Source organism: Scomber japonicus, chromosome 12 (assembly GCF_027409825.1).
Source record: "Scomber japonicus isolate fScoJap1 chromosome 12, fScoJap1.pri, whole genome shotgun sequence".
NCBI lineage: Eukaryota > Metazoa > Chordata > Actinopteri > Scombriformes > Scombridae > Scomber > Scomber japonicus.
Window position 1 is genome coordinate 35,694,915 of NC_070589.1, and position 22,576 is coordinate 35,717,490.

The following is a 22,576-nucleotide window of genomic DNA, read 5'->3' on the forward strand; positions in this document are numbered from 1 at the left end:
TAGCTTAGCTGCTAGCATCACTCAAAGAGAACAGACTGTTAGCTTAGCTGCTAGCTGCTAGCATCACTCAAAGAGAACAGACTGTTAGCTTAGCTGCTAGCATCACTCAAAGAGAACAGACTGTTAGCTTAGCTGCTAGCTGCTAGCATCACTCAAAGAGAACAGACTGTTAGCTTAGCTGCTAGCATCACTCAAAGAGAACAGACTGTTAGCTTAGCTGCTAGCATCACTCAAAGAGAACAAACTGTTACTAGTATTAGTAGTACTATAGTAGTAGCAGTACTAGTACTAGCAGTATTAGTACTAGCAGTATTAGTATTAGTAGTACTATAGTAGTAGTAGTACTAGTACTAGCAGTAATAGTATTAGTAGTAATAGTATTAGTAGTACTATAGTAGCAGTAGTATTAGTATTAGTAGTATTAGTATTAGTACCTGCAGGATGATGTACCCCAGCAGTCTCAGGTGCCGGTCCCTCATGGCTCTAGAACCCACTAGAACCTCAGAGTTGTGGCAGTAGTGCCATTTATCATTAACAGACATGATGATCCTGCAGAGACACAACCGTTAGTCATCAGGTCATTATGGGATGGAGGATGTGATCAGGGTTACTGACCTCCTGATGTGTCTCTGGTCTGCGGGGGGGTTCTCTGCATCGGGTCGGTCGGGGGGGTGGAGCTGCGGCGGCGACGAGGTTCTCCTGTCGGCCCCGGGTCCCTCGGGGTACGCCGCTCCTTCGTAGAACCCCGGCAGCTCGCGGTCCGGCCCCTGGCCCCCGGGAGTCCCCGCCCCGCCCTCGTCCTCCAGGATCTTCCCGATGGAGAACTGGAACAGCGAGTCCGGGGCGGCGGCCCCCGCGGGCCCCGGAGCCCCCGGGGGGGCCAGACCGTCGGAGGGGGGGCTGCTGAGCGTGGAGCTGTCCTGGCTCTCCAGCGAGTGCTCCTTGGCCAGACCGGAGTAGTACTCTGCGGCGGGGACGTAGTAGGGCCCGTAGTCCAGGGGGCCGCCGTTGGCTCCGGGCCGAGGGGCCCCCGAAGGCGCCGAGGCCCCCGGCGCGCCCCGGTGGGGCAGGAAGGACCTGGTCTCCATGGCAACCGGCTGCATCGCCGGTTCGCTGCCCTCCTCCAGCACCGCGAACGGGGAGAACTTCTGGAACTCTGAGGTCACCACGGTAACCGCACCATCAGCGGGCTTCGTCGCCACGGCAACGCAGGACGGAGGAACGATGCTGAGGGCCAAACCGGCGCCGGGCCGGACCGGGAGAACCCGACCAGAACCGTCCATCCACAGGACGAAGTCTGGAGAACCACACAACAACACACTACTGTAGCACTGTGTGTAGTAGTGTGTGTGTAGTAGTGTGTAGTAGTGTGTAGTAGTGTGTAGTAGTGTGTAGTAGTGTGTGTGTAGTAGTGTGTAGTGTGTAGTAGTGTGTAGTAGTGTGTAGTAGTGTGTAGTAGTTAGTGTGTACCTGTGTAGTGTGTAGTAGTGTGTAGTGTGTAGTAGTGTGTAGTAGTTAGTGTGTACCTGTGTGTAGTGTGTAGTAGTGTGTAGTAGTTAGTGTGTACCTGTGTAGTGTGTAGTAGTGTGTAGTGTGTGTAGTACTGTGTGTAGTGTGTAGTGTGTAGTAGTGTGTAGTAGTGTGTAGTAGTTAGTGTGTACCTGTGTAGTGTGTAGTAGTGTGTAGTGTGTGTAGTGTGTAGTAGTTAGTGTGTACCTGTGTAGTGTGTAGTAGTGTGTAGTAGTGTGTAGTAGTGTGTAGTGTGTAGTGTGTAGTAGTTAGTGTGTACCTGTGTGTAGTAGTGTGTAGTAGTTAGTGTGTACCTGTGTGTACCTGTGTGTAGTAGTGTGTAGTGTGTAGTAGTGTGTAGTAGTTAGTGTGTACCTGTGTGTAGTAGTGTGTAGTAGTTAGTGTGTACCTGTGTGTAGTAGTGTGTAGTAGTGTGTAGTAGTGTGTAGTAGTTAGTGTGTAGTAGTGTGTAGTAGTGTGTAGTAGTGTGCAGTGTGTAGTGTGTAGTAGTGTGCAGTGTGTAGTAGTGTGTAGTAGTGTGTAGTAGTGTGTAGTAGTTAGTGTGTACCTGTGTGTAGTAGTGTGTAGTAGTTAGTGTGTACCTGTGTGTAGTAGTGTGTAGTAGTGTGTAGTAGTGTGTAGTGTGTAGTGTGTAGTAGTTAGTGTGTACCTGTGTGTAGTAGTGTGTAGTAGTTAGTGTGTACCTGTGTGTAGTAGTGTGTAGTAGTGTGTAGTAGTTAGTGTGTAGTGTGTAGTGTGTGTAGTGTGTAGTAGTGTGTAGTAGTTAGTGTGTACCTGTGTGTAGTAGTGTGTAGTGTGTAGTAGTGTGTAGTAGTGTGTAGTAGTTAGTGTGTACCTGTGTAGTAGTGTGTAGTAGTTAGTGTGTACCTGTGTGTAGTAGTGTGTAGTGTGTAGTAGTGTGTAGTAGTGTGTAGTAGTTAGTGTGTACCTGTGTAGTAGTGTGTACCTGTGTAGTAGTGTGTAGTAGTGTGTAGTAGTGTGTAGTAGTTAGTGTGTACCTGTGTAGTAGTGTGTAGTGTGTAGTAGTGTGTAGTAGTTAGTGTGTACCTGTGTAGTGTGTAGTAGTGTGTAGTGTGTAGTAGTGTGTAGTACCTGTGTGTAGTAGTGTGTAGTGTGTAGTAGTTAGTGTGTACCTGTGTAGTGTGTAGTAGTGTAGTAGTGTGTAGTAGTGTGTAGTAGTTAGTGTGTACCTGTGTAGTAGTGTGTAGTAGTGTGTAGTAGTTAGTGTGTACCTGTGTAGTAGTGTGTAGTAGTTAGTGTGTACCTGTGTAGTGTGTAGTAGTGTGTAGTGTGTAGTAGTGTGTAGTGTGTAGTAGTGTGTAGTGTGTAGTGTGTAGTAGTGTGTAGTAGTTAGTGTGTACCTGTGTAGTGTGTAGTAGTGTGTAGTGTGTAGTAGTGTGTAGTACCTGTGTGTAGTAGTGTGTAGTGTGTAGTAGTTAGTGTGTACCTGTGTAGTGTGTAGTAGTGTGTAGTGTGTAGTAGTGTGTAGTGTATAGTAGTGTGTAGTAGTGTGTAGTGTGTAGTAGTGTGTAGTAGTGTGTAGTAGTTAGTGTGTGTACCTGTGTGTAGTGTGTAGTGTGTAGTAGTGTGTAGTGTGTAGTAGTGTGTAGTAGTTAGTGTGTACCTGTGTAGTGTGTAGTGTGTAGTGTGTAGTAGTTAGTGTGTACCTGTGTGTGTAGTGTGTACCTGTGTGTAGTAGTGTGTAGTAGTTAGTGTGTACCTGTGTGTAGTGTGTAGTAGTGTGTAGTACCTGTGTGTAGTGTGTAGTAGTGTGTAGTAGTGTGTAGTGTGTAGTAGTGTGTAGTGTGTAGTAGTGTGTAGTAGTGTGTAGTGTGTAGTAGTGTGTAGTAGTGTGTAGTGTGTAGCAGTGTGTAGTAGTTAGTGTGTACCTGTGTAGTGTGTAGTGTGTACCTGTGTGTAGTAGTGTGTAGTAGTTAGTGTGTACCTGTGTGTAGTAGTGTGTAGTAGTTAGTGTGTACCTGTGCGTAGTAGTGTGTAGTAGTGTGTAGTAGTTAGTGTGTACCTGTGTAGTAGTGTGTAGTAGTTAGTGTGTACCTGTGCGTAGTAGTGTGTAGTAGTGTGTAGTGTGTGTAGTGTGTAGTGTGTAGTAGTTAGTGTGTACCTGTGTGTAGTAGTGTGTAGTAGTGTGTAGTAGTGTGTAGTAGTGTGTAGTGTGTAGTAGTTAGTGTGTACCTGTGTGTAGTAGTGTGTAGTAGTGTGTAGTAGTGTGTAGTAGTGTGTAGTGTGTATAGTGTGTAGTAGTGTGTAGTAGTGTGTAGTAGTGTGTAGTGTGTAGTGTGTAGTAGTTAGTGTGTACCTGTGTGTAGTAGTGTGTAGTGTGTAGTAGTGTGTAGTAGTGTGTAGTAGTTAGTGTGTACCTGTGTGTAGTAGTGTGTAGTAGTGTGTAGTAGTGTGTAGTAGTTAGTGTGTACCTGTGTGTAGTAGTGTGTAGTAGTGTGTAGTAGTGTGTAGTAGTGTGTAGTGTGTAGTAGTGTGTAGTAGTGTGTAGTAGTGTGTAGTGTGTAGTAGTGTGTAGTGTGTAGTAGTGTGTAGTAGTGTGTAGTGTGTAGTAGTGTGTAGTAGTGTGTAGTGTGTAGCAGTGTGTAGTAGTTAGTGTGTACCTGTGTAGTGTGTAGTGTGTACCTGTGTGTAGTAGTGTGTAGTAGTTAGTGTGTACCTGTGTGTAGTAGTGTGTAGTAGTTAGTGTGTACCTGTGCGTAGTAGTGTGTAGTAGTGTGTAGTAGTTAGTGTGTACCTGTGTAGTAGTGTGTAGTAGTTAGTGTGTACCTGTGCGTAGTAGTGTGTAGTAGTGTGTAGTAGTTAGTGTGTACCTGTGCGTAGCAGTGTGTAGTAGTGTGTAGTGTGTGTAGTGTGTAGTGTGTAGTAGTTAGTGTGTACCTGTGTGTAGTAGTGTGTAGTAGTGTGTAGTAGTGTGTAGTAGTGTGTAGTGTGTAGTAGTTAGTGTGTACCTGTGTGTAGTAGTGTGTAGTAGTGTGTAGTAGTGTGTAGTAGTGTGTAGTGTGTATAGTGTGTAGTAGTGTGTAGTAGTGTGTAGTAGTGTGTAGTGTGTAGTGTGTAGTAGTTAGTGTGTACCTGTGTGTAGTAGTGTGTAGTGTGTAGTAGTGTGTAGTAGTGTGTAGTAGTTAGTGTGTACCTGTGTGTAGTAGTGTGTAGTAGTGTGTAGTAGTGTGTAGTAGTTAGTGTGTACCTGTGTGTAGTAGTGTGTAGTAGTGTGTAGTAGTGTGTAGTAGTGTGTAGTGTGTAGTAGTGTGTAGTAGTGTGTAGTAGTGTGTAGTAGTGTGTAGTAGTTAGTGTGTACCTGTGTAGTATCCTGGAGCGAGTACTTCGTCCTGTTTGTAGTTTTGTTCTCCGACCAGCTGACGCAGAGCCTCGGCCACCAGACCTTTATAACTGACAGACCAGAACCAGAACCAGTTAGACCAGAACCAGTTAGAACCGACCAGAACCAGTTAGACCAGAACCAGTTAGACCAGAACCAGTTAGGCCAGAACCAGTTAGACCAGAACCAGTTAGGCCAGAACCAGTTAGAACCGACCAGAACCAGTTAGACCAGAACCAGTTAGACCAGAACCAGTTAGGCCAGAACCAGTTAGAACCGACCAGAACCAGTTAGACCAGAACCAGTTAGACCAGAACCAGTTAGGCCAGAACCAGTTAGACCAGAACCAGACCTTTATAACTGACAGACCAGAACCAGTTAGAACAGACCCAGTTAGACCAGACCCAGTTAGACCAGAACCAGTTAGAACCGACCAGAACCAGTTAGACCAGACCCAGTTAGAACCGACCAGACCCAGTTAGACCAGACCCAGTTAGACCAGACCAGACCCAGTTAGACCAGACCAGACCCAGTTAGACCAGAACCAGTTAGACCAGACCAAAGTCCTGGTTCAGACCGGGTCCGAGGCGTTACCTGTACTTGCGGTTGACCTCGTCGGCGGTCAGCGCGTGGTCGAACATCAGAACCTTGTGTGCGTCCTGCAGTCTGGGCCCGGTGTACTCGTGGTACTCCAGCTCCACGGCGGCGTCCAGCAGGGACAGGTACCGCCGGACGATCAGCGCGTACGGACTGTCTGGGGGGGGGGGACAGGAAGCGGTTAGAGACACTGTAAGGCGCCAACGGCTCGGTACTGATGGGTCGGTACTGACTGGTGACGTTGCTGATGAAGGCGGAGGAGAAGACGCGGTGCAGAACCAGGCCCGGGAAGTGACCCAGCTGGAACAGGGACATCAGGATGTTGACGGTGGCGAGCGGCGAGCTGAGCGCCTTCAGCTCCACCACTTCCTCCAGCCGGGAGAAGAACTGCTGCTCGCTGGACGGACGGTAGCTCATCCTGCTGAACGGGAACACCAGCTTCTGGATCACCTGAGGACAGAGACACAGACCCGCTCACACCGGTACCGGACGGTAACACGCACGACCCGCCACCACGGAGCGGGACTCACCTTGCTGTCCAGGTACTCGGCTTTCTTCACCAGGAAGTCGGCGATGGTGTCGAGCAGACTGGTCTCTCTGAGGCGGTGGCGAGCGATGTACTTGGCGATCAGGGCCATGGTGTAGGGCGTGATGCTGTCCACCTTCTTGGGCAGCTCCTCTGTTAGAATCACACGGTTTCATCTTCAGTAAAGACAGAAAGGACCAACCAGAACCAGAACCAGAACCAGCGGTGCGTCTCACCTGCCAGGCTGCTGATGAACCTCTCCTGCCGGTTCTGGTAGAACAGGTGAGAGCTGAAGATTAACTCCAGACTCTTGTTGCTTGCTTCTCGAGCGCAAGCTGCCAACATCTCGTCCAGCAGCGCCATCTCCTGGTCCCGCACGCCGCTGACACTCGCCAGCGTGTGTTTGACCAGACGCAGGATCTTCCTACAGACAGGGTCCACAATCAGAGAGTCAGACTGAGTCTCTACAGAGTCTCCACAGAGTCTACAGAGTCTCTAAAGAGTCTCCACAGAGTCTCCACAGAGTCTCTCCAGAGTCTCCACAGAGTCTCTACAGAGTCTCCACAGAGTCTCCACAGAGTCTCTACAGAGTCTCCACAGAGTCTCTCCAGAGTCTACAGAGTCTCTACAGAGTCTCTCCAGAGTCTCCACAGAGTCTCTACAGAGTCTCTACAGAGTCTCCACAGAGTCTCTACAGAGTCTCCACAGAGTCTCTCCAGAGTCTCCACAGAGTCTCTCCAGAGTCTCTACAGAGTCTACAGAGTCTCTACAGAGTCTCCACAGAGTCTACACAGAGTCTCTCCAGAGTCTCTACAGAGTCTCTACAGAGTCTCCAGAGTCTCCACAGAGTCTCCACAGAGTCTCCACAGAGTCTCTCCAGAGTCTCCACAGAGTCTCCACAGAGTCTCTCCAGAGTCTCTACAGAGTCTCCAGAGTCTCCACAGAGTCTCCACAGAGTCTCCACAGAGTCTCTCCAGAGTCTCTCCAGAGTCTCCACAGTGTCTCCAGAGTCTCCAGAGTCTCCACAGAGTCTCCACAGAGTCTCCACAGAGTCTCTACAGAGTCTCTACAGAGTCTCCACAGAGTCTCCACAGAGTCTCTCCAGAGTCTCTCCAGAGTCTCTCCAGAGTCTCTACAGAGTCTCCACAGAGTCTCCACAGAGTCTCTCCAGAGTCTCCACAGAGTCTCTCCAGAGTCTCCACAGAGTCTCCACAGAGTCTCTACAGAGTCTCCACAGAGTCTCTCCAGAGTCTACAGAGTCTCTACAGAGTCTCTCCAGAGTCTCCACAGAGTCTCTACAGAGTCTCTACAGAGTCTCCACAGAGTCTCCACAGAGTCTCTACAGAGTCTCCACAGAGTCTACAGAGTCTCCACAGAGTCTCTCCAGAGTCTCTACAGAGTCTACAGAGTCTCTACAGAGTCTCTCCAGAGTCTCCACAGAGTCTCTACAGAGTCTCCACAGAGTCTCCACAGAGTCTCCACAGAGTCTCTCCAGAGTCTCCACAGAGTCTCCACAGAGTCTCTCCAGAGTCTCTACAGAGTCTCCAGAGTCTCCACAGAGTCTCCACAGTCTCCACAGAGTCTCTCCAGAGTCTCTCCAGAGTCTCCACAGAGTCTCCACAGAGTCTCCAGAGTCTCCAGAGTCTCCACAGAGTCTCCACAGAGTCTCCACAGAGTCTCTACAGAGTCTCCACAGAGTCTACACAGAGTCTCTCCAGAGTCTCTCCAGAGTCTCTACAGAGTCTCCACAGAGTCTACACAGAGTCTCTCCAGAGTCTCCACAGAGTCTCCACAGAGTCTCTCCAGAGTCTCCACAGAGTCTCTACAGAGTCTACAGTCTCCACAGAGTCTCCACAGAGTCTCCACAGAGTCTCCACAGAGTCTACAGAGTCTCCACAGAGTCTCCACAGTCTCTACAGAATCTCCAGAGTCTCTACAGAGTCTCCACAGAGTCTACACAGAGTCTCTCCAGAGTCTGTACAGAGTCTCCACAGAGTCTCTATAGAGTCTACACAGAGTCTACACAGAGTCTACACAGAGTCTCTACAGAGTCTCTACAGGGTTAGGGTTAGGGTTAGGCAGAAGAACCCTCCTCAGGTAGTTCCTCTCACCTGTTGGCGAGCAGTTGTTCAGGGTTTGGAGGTGTGTTGTTGTTAGCAGTGGTTGTGGTCGCAGCGCCGCCTGCAGGTGCAGCTGCAGCAGTGTCCTGCGGCTGCAGCGAGCGCCACTTGAGTCTGTAGTAGGACAGCAGCAGGAAGAGCGTCTGCGGGTGGCGCTCCCGCTCCAGGTTCTTCTCCAGGCCGGCCAGGCAGGCCTCCGTCAGCGGGTGCTGGCTGCCCGGGTGGAGCTTCATACTAGAGCTGAACACCATCGACACGTCCTTCTGATTAAACTGGTTCAGTCTGGACTGAGACTCTGCCTCCAACACCTGGACCACCTGAGAGTCACTGGAGAGACCTGAACACACACACACACACACACACACACACACACACAGCTGTGAGTACATTGATCATATTGTCTGAACTGGACTCAGGAGTGTGTCCTGGCGGCCCTGTATCGGTCCATGGGCCAGGGGTTGGGTAGCAGCTGGCCATAACAGGGCCACCATGACAATAACTACAAGTGATGCTGTTGTCATGGTGACGGTGGACTCACCGAGCGCCGCCACGGCGTACAGACAGTTGACGATACTGAAGTTGTCAAACTTGGCGCAGTCGTTGACGATGGCGCCGCAGAGCGTCTGGAAGTCCTGATGCTCCAGGATGTGGCGCCCGTCGCTGCCCTCCGCTCCTCCCGGAGCCTCGCCGTCAGCGTCTCCGCCGGGCCGCGGCGGCGGCGTGGCCTGCAGCAGCTGTCCGATCTTCTGCAGGGCAACGGGGTAGTGGTTGTGGGAGATCTTGGCGGGGTTCTGGGTGACCCAGCGCAAAACCTCGTCTGGCCGCCGCGAGCGCTCGATCAGACGCTTCATGGTGAAGAAAGTGTCGTAACTCATCTTCTCGTGGATGAAGTTCCACGTCTTCTTCTTGCCCCCGGCGGGCGCAGCCGCCGCGCCGCCTCCATACGCGTGGAAGTGGGCGTGGTGCTGGTAGTGGGGGGGAAGCGGGGGCGGGGCCAGGTGGGCGGGCGGCGGGTGGGGGTGGGGGGGATAGTGGTGGTGGAAGTGAGCTCCACGGTGGCCGTCCGGCCGACCCTGGTACAGCGGGTAGGCGGGGGGAGGGGGGCCCGGGTGGTGGGGGAGGTGGTGATGGGGAGGATGAGGCGCCTCGAGAACAGCCAGCCCCGCCCTCCTCCCAGGTTTAACTCCGCCTCCTCCCCCTCCTCCTCCCCCCCCGGTGCCGTACAGGCGGGTGGCGTACATGGTGACGGACAGAGCGGTGGCGCGGGGGGGGCGAGCTCGGCTCAGGAGGCGCCACCCAGTGGATAAACACAGCATAGTCCTCCAGCCAGGCTGCCTGCAAGCCACACGCCGCTCCTACCACAGAAGAAGAAACAGGAGGGGGGGGGCTTACTGAAACGTTTCGCTTAAAAAAATTACAAATAATCAAAGATGTATCTGCTGTTGCTGCTTGCACTGATTCAATAATTGACTAGCTCACCTGAGGCTCACCTGAGGCTGACCTCAGGCTCAGGCTGACCTGAAGATGACCTGAGGCTCACCTGAAGCTGACCTGAGGCTCACCTGAAGCTGACCTGAGGCTCACCTGTGGCTCAGGCTCACCTGAAGATGACCTGAGGCTCAGGCTCACCTGAGGCTCACCTGAAGATGACCTGAGGCTCAGGCTCACCTGAGGCTCAGGCTCACCTGAAGATGACCTGAAGCTCAGGCTCACCTGAAGATGACCTGAGGCTCAGGCTCACCTGAGGCTCAGCTGTCACCTGTCAGGCCCACATGCTACACTTAGCATCCTGCCGGCTAGTTAGCAGGTTATCACTGCTGCAGCGTCGCTGATACGTCACTACTCATGTCAAATGAATGTGATGACGTCATGCTCTAACTGACAGATTATTGCTGTCAGTTAGCATGTAGCCGGCTAGCTGAGGCTGCTAACTGACAGCCGGCGGAGACAGTTAGCAGCCCTGCAAACCGGCTAACAGCAGCTAACAGAGAGCTAAGCTATACTACAGTAACACATGCTAACACGGAGCTAACATGCTATCGGAGAGCTAACAGGCTAACGGAGAGCTAAGAGACTAACTGTCAGCTGTTAGCCGGTTAGCATGTAGCTCTGTTAGCATCGCTCTGTCCTTCTCCCGATAGCTCCCCGGTAACTCCCCGGTTGTTACCCCGGTAGCTCCCCGGTTATCCCCCGGTTGTCCCCCGACTGTTACCCCAGCTGTTGCCCCGGCTGTTACAGCAGGTTTCCCGCCCTGACAGTTACCTCATCGCTCAGTATTTCCCGCAGCTCCGTTCAGAGGAATCAGCTGCAGCCATCACTGTCCCGGCATGCACTGCAGCGGGGGGGGGGGGTGGGGGGGGGGCACCGGCAGAGGGCGCTGTGTCCCAGTGTGTGTGTGTGTGTCCCAGTGTGTGTCCCAGTGTGTGTGTGTCCCTGTGTGTGTGTCCCTGTGTGTGTGTCCGAGGGTGTGTGTGTCCCTGTGTGTGTGTGTGTGTCAGTGTGTGTTTGTGTGTGTCCCAGTGTGTGTGTGTGTCCCTGTGTGTGTGTGTGTGTCCCTGTGTGTGTGTCCCAGTGTGTGTGTGTCCCTGTGTGTGTGTGTGTCCCTGTGTGTGTGTGTGTGTGTCCCAGTGTGTGTTTGTGTGTGTCCCAGTGTGTGTGTGTCCCTGTGTGTGTGTGTGTGTGTGTGTGTGCGTGTGTGTGTGTCTGTGTGTGTGTGTGTGTGTATGCGTTTGTGTGTGTAGGGTTAGGTGCAGCAGATGGGGCAGGTGGAGCAGGTGGAGGTTCAGCAGGTGGAGCAGGTGGAGGTGCAGCAGGTAGGGCAGGTGGAGGTGGAGGTGCTGTCGTCATGGTGACAGCTTGGACCTGAATGTCTTCCAGACTAAAGAGAGAAGCATCAACATGTTTGTGACTAATAAATAAATATGAATATAATGTGTAGATGAGTTCGGGTTGGTGCTGGATGAAGAGTTCCTGTTATGACCTCAGAACTCCAGAAACTAACAAGACATCAATAAATAAATAAATAAATAAATAAATAAACGAGGCTAAAAGCAACAATCTGAGAGTGTGTGTGTGTTCTGCTGATGTAATGCTGCAGTTCCCCTTCCGGCCGCTAGGGGCAGCAGCGCGTGCTGCAGTTCCCCCTCCGGCCGCTAGGGGCAGCAGCGCGTGCTGCAGTTTCCCCTCCGGCCGCTAGGGGCAGCAGCACTCAGAGAGGGAAACATGGCGGATCTGAGGGTTACAGAACGAACATGGTGAAGCTCTGCCCCGTGTAAAGCTGTTTGTCGTTGTGCTCTCCGCTGTTTGTCCCGGTGTGTCCCGGTTTGTCCCGGTGCTCTCCGGTGTGAGGATGGCTCACCGATACCTGCGGCTGTCCGGCGGCTGCAGGACGCTGTTCCGCCTTCTGCTGCCCTCCAGGAGGCTGGTACGATGCTAACATGCTAACATGCTAACCACGGAGCAGTATGCATAACAGTACTGCAGTATTATAGTGATGTAGTATGTAGTATTACAGTAAAAGTACTGCAGTATTATAGTGATGTAGTATGCAGTATTACAGTAAAGGTACTGCAGTATTATAGTGATGTAGTATGCAGTATTACAGTAAAAGTACTGCAGTATTATAGTGATGTAGTATGCAGTATTACAGTAAAAGTACTGCAGTATTATAGTGATGTAGTATGCAGTACTACAGTAAAAGTACTGCAGTATTATAGTGATGTAGTATGAAGTATTACAGTAAAAGTACTGCAGTATTATAGTGATGTAGTATGTAGTATTACAGTAAAAGTACTGCAGTATTATAGTGGTGTAGTATGCAGTATTACAGTAAAAGTACTGCAGTATTATAGTGATGTAGTATGAAGTATTACAGTTAAAGTACTGCAGTATTATAGTGATGTAGTATGCAGTATTACAGTAAAAGTACTGCAGTATTATAGTGATGTAGTATGCAGTATTACAGTAAAAGTACTGCAGTATTATAGTGATGTAGTATGCAGTATTACAGTAAAAGTACTGCAGTATTATAGTGATGTAGTATGTAGTATTACAGTAAAAGTACTGCAGTATTATAGTGATGTAGTATGCAGTATTACAGTAAAAGTACTGCAGTATTATAGTGATGTAGTATGCAGTATTACAGTAAAAGTACTGCAGTATTATAGTGATGTAGTATGCAGTATTACAGTAAAAGTACTGCAGTATTATAGTGATGTAGTATGCAGTATTACAGTAAAAGTACTGCAGTATTATAGTGATGTAGTATGCAGTATTACAGTAAAAGTACTGCAGTATTATAGTGATGTAGTATGCAGTATTACAGTAAAAGTACTGCAGTATTATAGTGATGTAGTATGCAGTATTACAGTAAAAGTACTGCAGTATTATAGTGATGTAGTATGCAGTATTACAGTAAAAGTACTGCAGTATTACAGTAAAAGTACTGCAGTATTATAGTGATGAATGTGTTTTTTTCTTTGTGTGTGTGTGTGTGTGTGTGTGTGTGTGTGTGTGTCTCAGGTGTGTCAGACTGCTGTTGGACAGGTGGAGGGGGGGCGGAGCCTGCTGACGGACCTGTTAGGAGCTTACAGGACACTCAGCTCCAAACCTCCTAAAGGTACAAACAGGAAATGGTTTAATATTTTTCATCATTTCTATGAACTCAATAAATCTTTGAGATCTGGAGGAAATGATTTTACCTTCCTCTGTGATATATTACCATGGTAACGATCTTAACAAGCTTCCTCTGTGATATATTACCATGGTAACGATCTTAACGAGCTTCCTCTGTGATATATTACCATGGTAACGATCTTAACGAGCTTCCTCTGTGATATATTACCATGGTAACGAGCTTAACGAGCTTCCTCTGTGATATATTACCATGGTAACGATCTTAACGAGCTTCCTCTGTGATATATTACCATGGTAACGAGCTTAACGAGCTTCCTCTGTGATATATTACCATGGTAACGAGCTAGATGAGCTTCTTCTGTGATATATTACCATGGTAACGAGTTTAACAAGCTTCCTCAGTCATATATTACCATGGTAACGAGCTTAACGAGCTTCCTCAGTGATATATTACCATGGTAACGACCTTAACGAGCTTCCTCACTGATATATTACCATGGTAACGAGCTTCCTCACAGCTAACAGCCGTTTGTGTTTTCAGGTTTTGAGAAGTATTTTCCAGACAGTCAGAAAACTGCCAAACAAAGTGAAGCTGAAGCCAAAGGTACGAGTTCTTAACGAGTTCTTAACAAGTTCTTAACGATGTTCATTACACCTGAAAACCAATCAGCAGGTCTCATGAATCTACTCTGTGTTCAGAAAGCAAACCTGCCAACACTCAGAGAGCCTCTGGGAAGGAAGCAGGAGGAGGTGGAGGAGGAGCAGGAGGAGCAGGAGGAGGAGGAGCAGCAGGAGGAGGAGGAGGAGGAGCAGGAGGAGGAGGAGCAAGAGGAGGAGCAGGAGGAGGGAAACGAGGAGGCCGTAAGGAGGACTCTCACTGGTACAGTCGGCTGCAGAAGGTCAGTGTTCTCCACCTGCTGGACAGTCTGAGTCACTGCAGTCTGTGTGTGTGTGTGTGTGTGTGTGTGTGTGTGTGTGTGTGTGTGTGTGTGTGTGTGTGTGTGTGTGTGTGTGTGTGTGTGTGTGTACTACCTACTGACCCAGGTGTGTGTGTGTGTTGCAGGGCGATGTCCCGTGGGACGATAAGGAGTTCAGGATGTACTTCCTGAGCGGCGTGGCGTTCTGGACGGCCGTCACGTATTACTTTGTGCTGAGAGACGGAGGCAGAGAGGTCACCTGGAAGGACTTCGTCAACAACTACCTGTCCAAAGGAGTGGTGAGCACACCTGTCTGTGACATCATCACCTGTCTGTGTGCTCATGTACTGCATGTGGTGGCAGTACCTGTAGTACCTGTAGTATTTACAGTACCTGTATCTGCATTAGTACTCAGCAGCTGTTTCTGTGTTTGTTTCTCAGGTCGATCGATTAGAAGTCGTGAACAAACGTTACGTCAAAGTGGTTTTCTCTGCGGGGAAGACGCCGGTGGACGGAGTGAGTTTATACTTTAATACTTATTATTATCTGGTTCTGCTGTCTGATACTTGTTAATGTGATCAGTGATTTAATGAAATATAAGCTAGCTAGCAGGCTAACTTACTACCAGTCACCTAGCTAGCAGGCTAGCTTACTACCGAGTCAAAGTAGTAGTAGTCCTCCTAGTGGTTGAAAGTAGCTGCTAATGAACCTGAATACTAGACTACAGCTCAGTGAGTCATTACAGCAAGACATCATGGAGGTCACAGCTCAGTGAGTCATTACAAGACATCATGGAGGTCACAGCTCAGTGAGTCATTACAAGACATCATGGAGGTCACAGCTCAGTGAGTCATTACAGCAAGACATCATGGAGGTCAGCTCAGTGACATCATGGAGGTCAGCTCAGTGAGTCATTACAGCAAGACATCATGGAGGTCACAGCTCAGTGAGTCATTACAGCAAGACATCATGGAGGTCAGCTCAGTGAGTCATTACAGCAAGACATCATGGAGGTCACAGCTCAGTGAGTCATTACAGCAAGACATCATGGAGGTCAGCTCGGTGAGTCATTACAAGACATCATGGAGGTCAGCTCAGTGAGTCATTACAGCAAGACATCATGGAGGTCACAGCTCAGTGAGTCATTACAGCAAGACATCATGGAGGTCACAGCTCAGTGAGTCATTACAGCAAGACATCATGGAGGTCACAGCTCAGTGAGTCATTATAAGACATCATGGAGGTCAGCTCAGTGACATCATGGAGGTCAGCTCAGTGACATCATGGAGGTCAGCTCAGTGAGTCATTACAAGACATCATGGAGGTCAGCTCAGTGAGTCATTACAAGACATCATGGAGGTCACAGCTCAGTGAGTCATTACAAGACATCATGGAGGTCACAGCTCAGTGAGTCATTACAGCAAGACATCATGGAGGTCACAGCTCAGTGAGTCATTACAGCAAGACATCATGGAGGTCACAGCTCAGTGAGTCATTACAGCAAGACATCATGGAGGTCACAGCTCAGTGAGTCATTACAGCAAGACATCATGGAGGTCACAGCTCAGTGAGTCATTACAGCAAGACATCATGGAGGTCACAGCTCAGTGAGTCATTACAGCAAGACATCATGGAGGTCACAGCTCAGTGAGTCATTACAAGACATCATGGAGGTCAGCTCAGTGAGTCATTACAAGACATCATGGAGGTCACAGCTCAGTGAGTCATTACAAGACATCATGGAGGTCACAGCTCAGTGAGTCATTACAGCAAGACATCATGGAGGTCACAGCTCAGTGAGTCATTACAGCAAGACATCATGGAGGTCAGCTCAGTGAGTCATTACAAGACATCATGGAGGTCACAGCTCAGTGAGTCATTACAGCAAGACATCATGGAGGTCACAGCTCAGTGAGTCATTACAAGACATCATGGAGGTCACAGCTCAGTGACTCATTACAGCAAGACATCATGGAGGTCACAGCTCAGTGACTCATTACAGCAAGACATCATGGAGGTCAGCTCAGTGACATCATGGAGGTCAGCTCAGTGACATCATGGAGGTCAGCTCAGTGAGTCATTACAGCAAGACATCATGAAGGTCAGCTCAGTGACATCATGGAGGTCAGCTCAGTGACATCATGGAGGTCAGCTCAGTGACATCATGGAGGTCAGCTCAGTGACATCATGGAGGTCAGCTCAGTGACATCATGGAGGTCAGCTCAGTGACATCATAGAGGTCAGCTCAGTGAGTCATTACAAGACATCATGGAGGTCACAGCTCAGTGAGTCATTACAGCAAGACATCATGGAGGTCAGCTCAGTGAGTCATTACAGCAAGACATCATGGAGGTCACAGCTCAGTGAGTCATTACAAGACATCATGGAGGTCACAGCTCAGTGACATCATGGAGGTCAGCTCAGTGACATCATGGAGGTCAGCTCAGTGACATCATGGAGGTCAGCTCAGTGAGTCATTACAAGACATCATGGAGGTCAGCTCAGTGAGTCATTACAAGACATCATGGAGGTCAGCTCAGTGACATCATGGAGGTCACAGTTAGACTGTTAGTGATGATTTTGATGTGTCGGCGTGGTGTTGAAGCTGCTCTCTGATTGGCTGGAAACAAACTGACCTGAACTGTTTCTCAGCAGTACGTTTGGTTCAACATCGGCAGCGTGGACACGTTTGAGAGGAACTTGGAGACGGCTCAGTACGAGCTCGGCATCGAGGGCGAGAACCGGCTGCCGGTGGTGTATTCCACCGAGAGCGACGGGTGAGACGCTGCCGCTCACTTCCTGTCACTTCCTGTCACTTCCTGTCACTTCTTGTCACTTCCTGTCTGTTTGTATTCGTGCCACGCTAACATTTGCCCTTCCTGTCCAGCACCTTCCTACTGAGCATGCTCCCCACAGTGCTCATCATCGGCTTCCTGCTGTTCATGCTGCGGCGGGGGCCGGCGGGGGCGGGGCGTCCCGGCCGGGGGATGGGGGGGCTGTTCAGCGTCAGCGAGACGACGGCGAAGATCCTGAAAGACGAGATCGACGTGAAGTTCAAAGATGTGGCGGGCTGCGAGGAGGCGAAGCTCGAAATCATGGAGTTCGTCAACTTCCTGAAGAACCCGAAACAGTACCAAGACCTGGGAGCCAAGATCCCCAAGGTGAGGGGGGGGGGGCAAGATCCCCGAGGTGGGGGGGGTGCTAAGATCCCCAAGGTGAGGGGGGGCAGATGAGGAGCTAATGCTGTGTGTCTGCAGGGAGCCATCCTGACCGGTCCTCCGGGGACGGGGAAGACGCTGCTCGCCAAGGCGACGGCGGGCGAAGCCAACGTGCCGTTCATCACCGTTAACGGCTCCGAGTTCCTGGAGATGTTTGTGGGCGTCGGCCCCGCCAGGGTGAGTCACGTGGCTGCTGGGAAATCAGTGAAGAAAAATAAAATCAAACATTTTTTCAATTTGTTGAAATAATTGGTGGTCTCAGCGTTGACCTTTGACCTCTGTGCAGGTCAGAGATCTGTTCGTCATGGCGAGGAAGAACGCGCCCTGCATCCTCTTCATCGATGAGATCGACGCCGTCGGACGGAAGAGAGGACGAGGAAACTTCGGAGGGCAGAGCGAGCAGGAGAACACTCTGAACCAGCTGCTGGTGGAGATGGACGGTGGGTGAAGAACGGCATCATGGGAAATGTAGTGAAAACTGACAGTTAGAGGTACTAGTACTTAACTGTAGTACAGTTAGAGGTACTAGTACTTTACTGTAGTACAGTTAGAGGTACTAGTACATTACTGTAGTACAGTTAGAGGTACTAGTACATTACTGTAGTACAGTTAGAGGTACTAGTACTATACTGTAGTACAGTTAGAGGTACTAGTACTTTACTGTAGTACAGTTAGAGGTACTTGTACTTAGGCATGGGCCGGTTACCGGTTTCAAGGTAAACCACGGTATGAAAAAGTCACGGTTTCAAAACCACTAAAATCTTCCGTCATACCGTTCCTACGGTATGAGGGTTTTTTTTTTTTAATGTGACGTCTCATCAGAGAGGGAGTGGAGGTCCCTCAGGTTGCGTGCAGCTGCAGCGTAAAATAGCCCTCCTCCGGCGCACCTCCGGTTGCTGTTACAAGCAGGTAGCTCTGCAGGCTGTTGCAGCGTGAAGTCCAACCCCTCCCGTACTCCGGTTGCTGTTACAAGCAGGTAGCTCTGCAGGCTGTTGCAGCGTGAAGTCCAACCCCTCCCGTACTCCGGTTGCTGTTACAAGCAGGTAGCTCTGCAGGCTTTTGCAGCGTGAAGTCCAACCCCTCCCGTACTCCGGTTGCTGTTACAAGCAGGTAGCTCTGCAGGCTTTTGCAGCGTGAAGTCCAACCCCTCCCGTACTCCGGTTGCTGTTACAAGCAGGTAGCTCTGCAGGCTGTTGCAGCGTGAAGTCCAACCCCTCCCGTACTCCGGTTGCTGTTACAAGCAGGTAGCTCTGCAGGCTGTTGCAGCGTGAAGTCCAACCCCTCCCGTACTCCGGTTGCTGTTACAAGCAGGTAGCTCTGCAGGCTGTTGCAGCGTGAAGTCCAACCCCTCCCGTACTCCGGTTGCTGTTACAAGCAGGTAGCTCTGCAGGCTGTTGCAGCGTGAAGTCCAACCCCTCCCGTACTCCGGTTGCTGTTACAAGCAGGTAGCTCTGCAGGCTGTTGCAGCGTGAAGTCCAACCCCTCCCGTACTCCGGTTGCTGTTACAAGCAGGTAGCTCTACAGGCTGTTGCAGCGTGAAGTCCAACCCCTCCCGTACTCCGGTTGCTGTTACAGGCAGGTAGCTCTGCAGGCTGTATGACAGCTGAAGGAGGCGAGCCCCCCGAAATTTCCCCCCGTCTAAAAGGACCAAGTCAGCTGTATTTATACTTCGGCTACCGTAAAAAGAGACAGCTGCGGCTCAGAGGAAGAAGGTAACGGACAGTAGCAGTGCGAGGAGGAAATGATCGTGAGCAAGTCTCCAAAAACTGTTGATTCAGTTTTAAGCTCCTGCTGCATTTATTTATTTATTTATATTTATCTTAGAAGTGTTTTTACTTTTTCTATTCTTTATGTTCTGATCTTGAGCCACAGGTTCAGTGATTGCATTTATTTGCATTTTGTGTTTTTTTTTCTTCTCTAAAAATTATTTATTTATGTTGTGACTTGAGGTTAAGCCTCAGTTAAAGGACTGCACTTTATTTTTTATTATTTATTTAGAAATAATTCATTTATTTTTTATTTTCAATGGAAAAAAAAACAACTTTTTTTTTGTTTTTAAATACAGACATTTCAAAATATCACATTTTATAGCCGTAATCATAATACCAAGAAACCGTGATATTTTTACCTCAGGTTATCATACCGTCAGAATCTCATACCGGCCCATACCTACTTGTACTTTACTGTAGTACTGTTAGAGGTACTAGTACTATACTGTAGTACAGTTAGAGGTACTAGTACTTTACTGTAGTACAGTTTGAGGTACTAGTACTTTACTGTAGTACAGTTAGAGGTACTAGTACTTTACTGTAGTACAGTTTGAGGTACTAGTACTATACTGTAGTACAGTTTGAGGTACTAGACATAAATGTCCTGTTTTATCTTCAGGCTTCAACACGGCCACCAACGTCGTCGTTCTGGCGGGAACAAACCGGCCCGACATCTTGGACCCGGCGCTGATGAGACCGGGACGCTTCGACAGACAGATCTACATCGGTGAGGATGATGATGATGGTGATGATGATGGTGATGGTGATGAAGGTCTCAGTTCATCTCATCAGCTGTTTCTGGTGTTTTAGGCCCCCCCGACATCAAAGGACGAGCGTCCATCTTTAAAGTCCACCTGCGTCCTCTGAAGCTGGACGCTGAGATGGACAAAGAGGCGCTGGCGAGGAAGATGGCGGCTCTCACACCTGGGTTCTCAGGTACGCTCGTTGGTTCTGTTAGAATAGAGGTCTGTTCCTCTCAGACGTTCACTCCACTGTTTCCTGTTTCCTGTTTCCTGTTTCCTGTCCATCAGGGGCCGACATCGCCAACGTGTGTAACGAGGCGGCTCTGATCGCCGCTCGCCACCTTTCAGACGCCATCGACCAGAAACACTTTGAACAGGCCATCGAGAGAGTGATCGGAGGTGAGCCGCACACGCCAGGTTACCGATACACGATCGGTAACGTTGATCGGTGACGTTAACGTTGACCGGTCCCATTAACGTTGATCGGTCCCGTTAACGTGAAGCTTTGATCCTGCAGGTTTGGAGAAGAAGACTCAGGTTCTGCAGCCGGAGGAGAAGAAGACGGTGGCGTACCACGAGGCGGGTCACGCCGTCGCCGGCTGGTTCCTGGAGCACGCCGACCCGCTGCTGAAGGTCAGCTGACGGCCTGTCGCCATGACGACCAGCCATCAGGATCAATTATTAGTTGTAGAAGCGGTCTCTCTGCAGAGGTTAACTGACATGTGCTACCTGTGCAGGGGTCAGAGGTCAGGGGTCAGGGGTTGACTGTGTGCTACCTGTGCAGGGGTCAGAGGTCAGGGGTCAGGGGTCAGGGGTTGACTGTGTGCTACCTGTGCAGGGGTCAGAGGTCAGGGGTCAGGGGTTGACTGTGTGTTACCTGTGCAGGTGTCCATCATCCCGCGGGGGAAGGGGCTCGGCTACGCTCAGTATCTGCCCAAAGAGCAGTACCTCTACACCAAGGAGCAGCTGCTGGACCGCATGTGCATGACTCTGGGAGGAAGAGCCTCCGAGGAGATCTTCTTCAGCCGCATCACCACCGGAGCTCAGGATGACCTGCGCAAGGTCACCCAGAGCGCATACGCACAGGTCAGAGGGGAGGGGTCAGAGGTCACTGGGAGGGGTCAGAGGGGAGGGGTCAGAGGGGAGGGATCAGAGGTCACTGGGAGGGGTCAGAGGGGAGGGATCAGAGGTCACTGGGGGGGGGTCAGAGGGGAGGGGTCAGAGGTAAGAGGGAGAGGTCAGAGGGGAGGGGTCAGAGGTCAGAGGAGAGGGGTCAGAGGTCGAGGTGCTGGTCTGACTGCTGTCTGTTCTCCTGCAGATCGTCCAGTTCGGGATGAACCCGAAGGTGGGCCAGGTGTCCTTCGACCTCCCCCGGCAGGGCGAGATGGTTCTGGAGAAGCCGTACAGCGAGGCGACGGCTCGGCTCATCGACACCGAGGTCCGAACCCTCATCAGCGAAGCGTACCAGAGGACTCACCAGCTGCTCAGCGACAAGAAGGCCGAAGTGGAGAAGGTATGAAGAGCTGCAGGTTCTCCGCCTGCTGTGGCGTCGTCACGGTTACCGGCGGGGGGGCTGGGGGGCGGGGGGGGGCTGCAGTAATCAGCTGTTATCTTACCCAATGTTAACATGAAACTATTGCTGTTAGCAGTAATGATCAATAATCATGATTAGTGATGATCAGTCAGGATAGTTTGGTCCGTGAGAACCGTCGGAGAACGTTCTCTGAGTCTGTGTGTGTGTTCTGTGTGTTCTGTGGTGTTCTGTAGGTGGCGCTGCGGCTGCTGGAGAAGGAGGTTCTAGATAAGAACGACATGGTGGAGCTGCTGGGAAAACGTCCGTTCGCAGAGAAGTCGACGTACGAGGAGTTCGTGGAAGGAACCGGCGGCGAGGACGAGGACACGACGCTGCCGGAGGGCCTGAAGGACTGGAACCAGGAGAGGAAGAACCGGGAGGAGAGCACGGAGGAACAGGTGGCCCGCCAGATCTCTGGAGGAATGCCTTTCTAGAACCGACACGCTCCGGTGTGGTCTCTATTTGAGGAGGAGAACCCGCTCACCGACTCTGAACATCAGAACGTTTGCTCACTCTTTAAAGTTCTTAGACGTTTGTGGCGGTGGCGCAGAACCTCAGACGCTGCCCACGTTCTCAAAGACCAAACATGAAGAACGTTGTCTGGTTCTGCTCTGACCTGCTTGTATCGCTAAAGCTTCATTCTGTTGCATTCTGTTGGGTTCTGGGTTCTACTGCCACCCCCCTAAATGCTGCCCACGTGTGTTGTTTGAAGTTCTAGGTAAACCATGTCTCCATCTGCGAGGCGCAGAACCCTCTCACTGAATGAGAACCTTCTACAGTTCTAGATGTTTGCAGAACCACCAAACTGTGTTAAGATGCAGGGAACTCTGCACAGGAACGTTCTACAGAACCTCCAACATTCAGATGAAGGGTTCTCCGTGAATTACACCACACATAGATCACAAGAACATGCTCATCAAGTGTCCGATGTTCTAAGGCTTTCTAGGTTTCTAAAAGGTTCTCCGTGTAGTGTTATAAAGTCTGCACATGTCCACATGAGCTTCTCACTGTTCTCCATGTTCCGACTAATAGAACCTTTATTACTGCTCTGAATAGAAATCATAGAACTGTAGAACCGTTCTGTGTTCTGTTGCAGCTTTGACCTGGAGAACGTCTGCGGAACGTTCCAGAGCAGCGACGTGGTTCCTCGTCTGCGGCCGAACCTCCCACCGGTTCTGCTGTTTGAAAAAATGTAAAAAACTTTATTTATGAAGTGGAGCGAGCGCGGTCGCCATGGTAACGGCACCATTTAAAGGACTGTCCGATCAGTTATTGATTAGCTAGCATGCTGTATGATGGGTCAGCTCCTGCTAACTGTGTAAAGATGTACATGTGACTTCATGATGTTTTAATAAAGTCAAACATCAATAATCAATTATTCACTTAATGTTTATCAAATGTGTAATTTATTTTAATAAACAGAAAACTGAAGATTAAAGATTTAACACAAGAAAAGTATTTAAAAGCAATCATTAAATAATCACATCAACAACAACTGAGTCTGTGTTTCTGTCTGAAGATCATTTACAGCCTGAACGCTCTCAGTGACAGGAAGACAGGAAGCTCCTTCTGGCAATACTCTTCTTTTTATTGATTTATTTATTAATG

At 49.9% G+C, this 22,576-nt stretch overlaps 2 protein-coding genes across 7 annotated transcripts in view; one reads left to right on the forward strand and one right to left on the reverse strand.

Annotated features, from left to right (window-relative positions):
- fastk (Fas-activated serine/threonine kinase) overlaps positions 1–10,439 on the reverse strand; it is an 11,024-nt gene extending 585 nt beyond the window's left edge. For all 4 annotated transcript variants that reach the window (XM_053330329.1, XM_053330327.1, XM_053330326.1 and 1 more), the window contains exons 1-10: positions 10,376–10,439; positions 8,652–9,468; positions 8,105–8,450; positions 6,230–6,417; positions 5,998–6,146; positions 5,701–5,917; positions 5,465–5,624; positions 4,850–4,941; positions 616–1,297; positions 435–549 (exon numbers count right to left, since the gene is read on the reverse strand). In XM_053330329.1, coding sequence (XP_053186304.1) covers positions 435–549; positions 616–1,297; positions 4,850–4,941; positions 5,465–5,624; positions 5,701–5,917; positions 5,998–6,146; positions 6,230–6,417; positions 8,105–8,450; positions 8,652–9,429 — 2,727 coding nt within the window. In that variant the 5' untranslated portion in view covers positions 9,430–9,468; positions 10,376–10,439. The remainder of the gene's footprint in view (positions 1–434; positions 550–615; positions 1,298–4,849; positions 4,942–5,464; positions 5,625–5,700; positions 5,918–5,997; positions 6,147–6,229; positions 6,418–8,104; positions 8,451–8,651; positions 9,469–10,375) is intronic.
- A 913-nt stretch (positions 10,440–11,352) lies between these two features.
- afg3l2 (AFG3-like AAA ATPase 2) lies at positions 11,353–22,454 on the forward strand. Of its 3 annotated transcripts, none has more exons than XM_053330330.1 (17): positions 11,353–11,537; positions 12,635–12,731; positions 13,290–13,358; positions 13,448–13,647; positions 13,812–13,964; positions 14,107–14,181; positions 16,318–16,442; positions 16,553–16,826; positions 16,923–17,060; positions 17,170–17,323; positions 19,272–19,379; positions 19,463–19,588; positions 19,684–19,794; positions 19,913–20,028; positions 20,281–20,481; positions 20,714–20,908; positions 21,163–22,454. In XM_053330330.1, the coding sequence occupies exons 1-17, from the start codon at positions 11,463–11,465 to the stop codon at positions 21,400–21,402; spliced, it is 2,457 nt and encodes an 818-aa protein (XP_053186305.1). In that variant the 5' UTR covers positions 11,353–11,462; the 3' UTR covers positions 21,403–22,454. The 3 variants fall into 3 exon arrangements, with proteins under 3 accessions (XP_053186305.1, XP_053186306.1, XP_053186307.1); XM_053330331.1 differs by having other exon boundaries at positions 16,321–16,442; XM_053330332.1 differs by having other exon boundaries at positions 13,290–13,352.
- Positions 22,455–22,576: the final 122 nt, after the last annotated feature.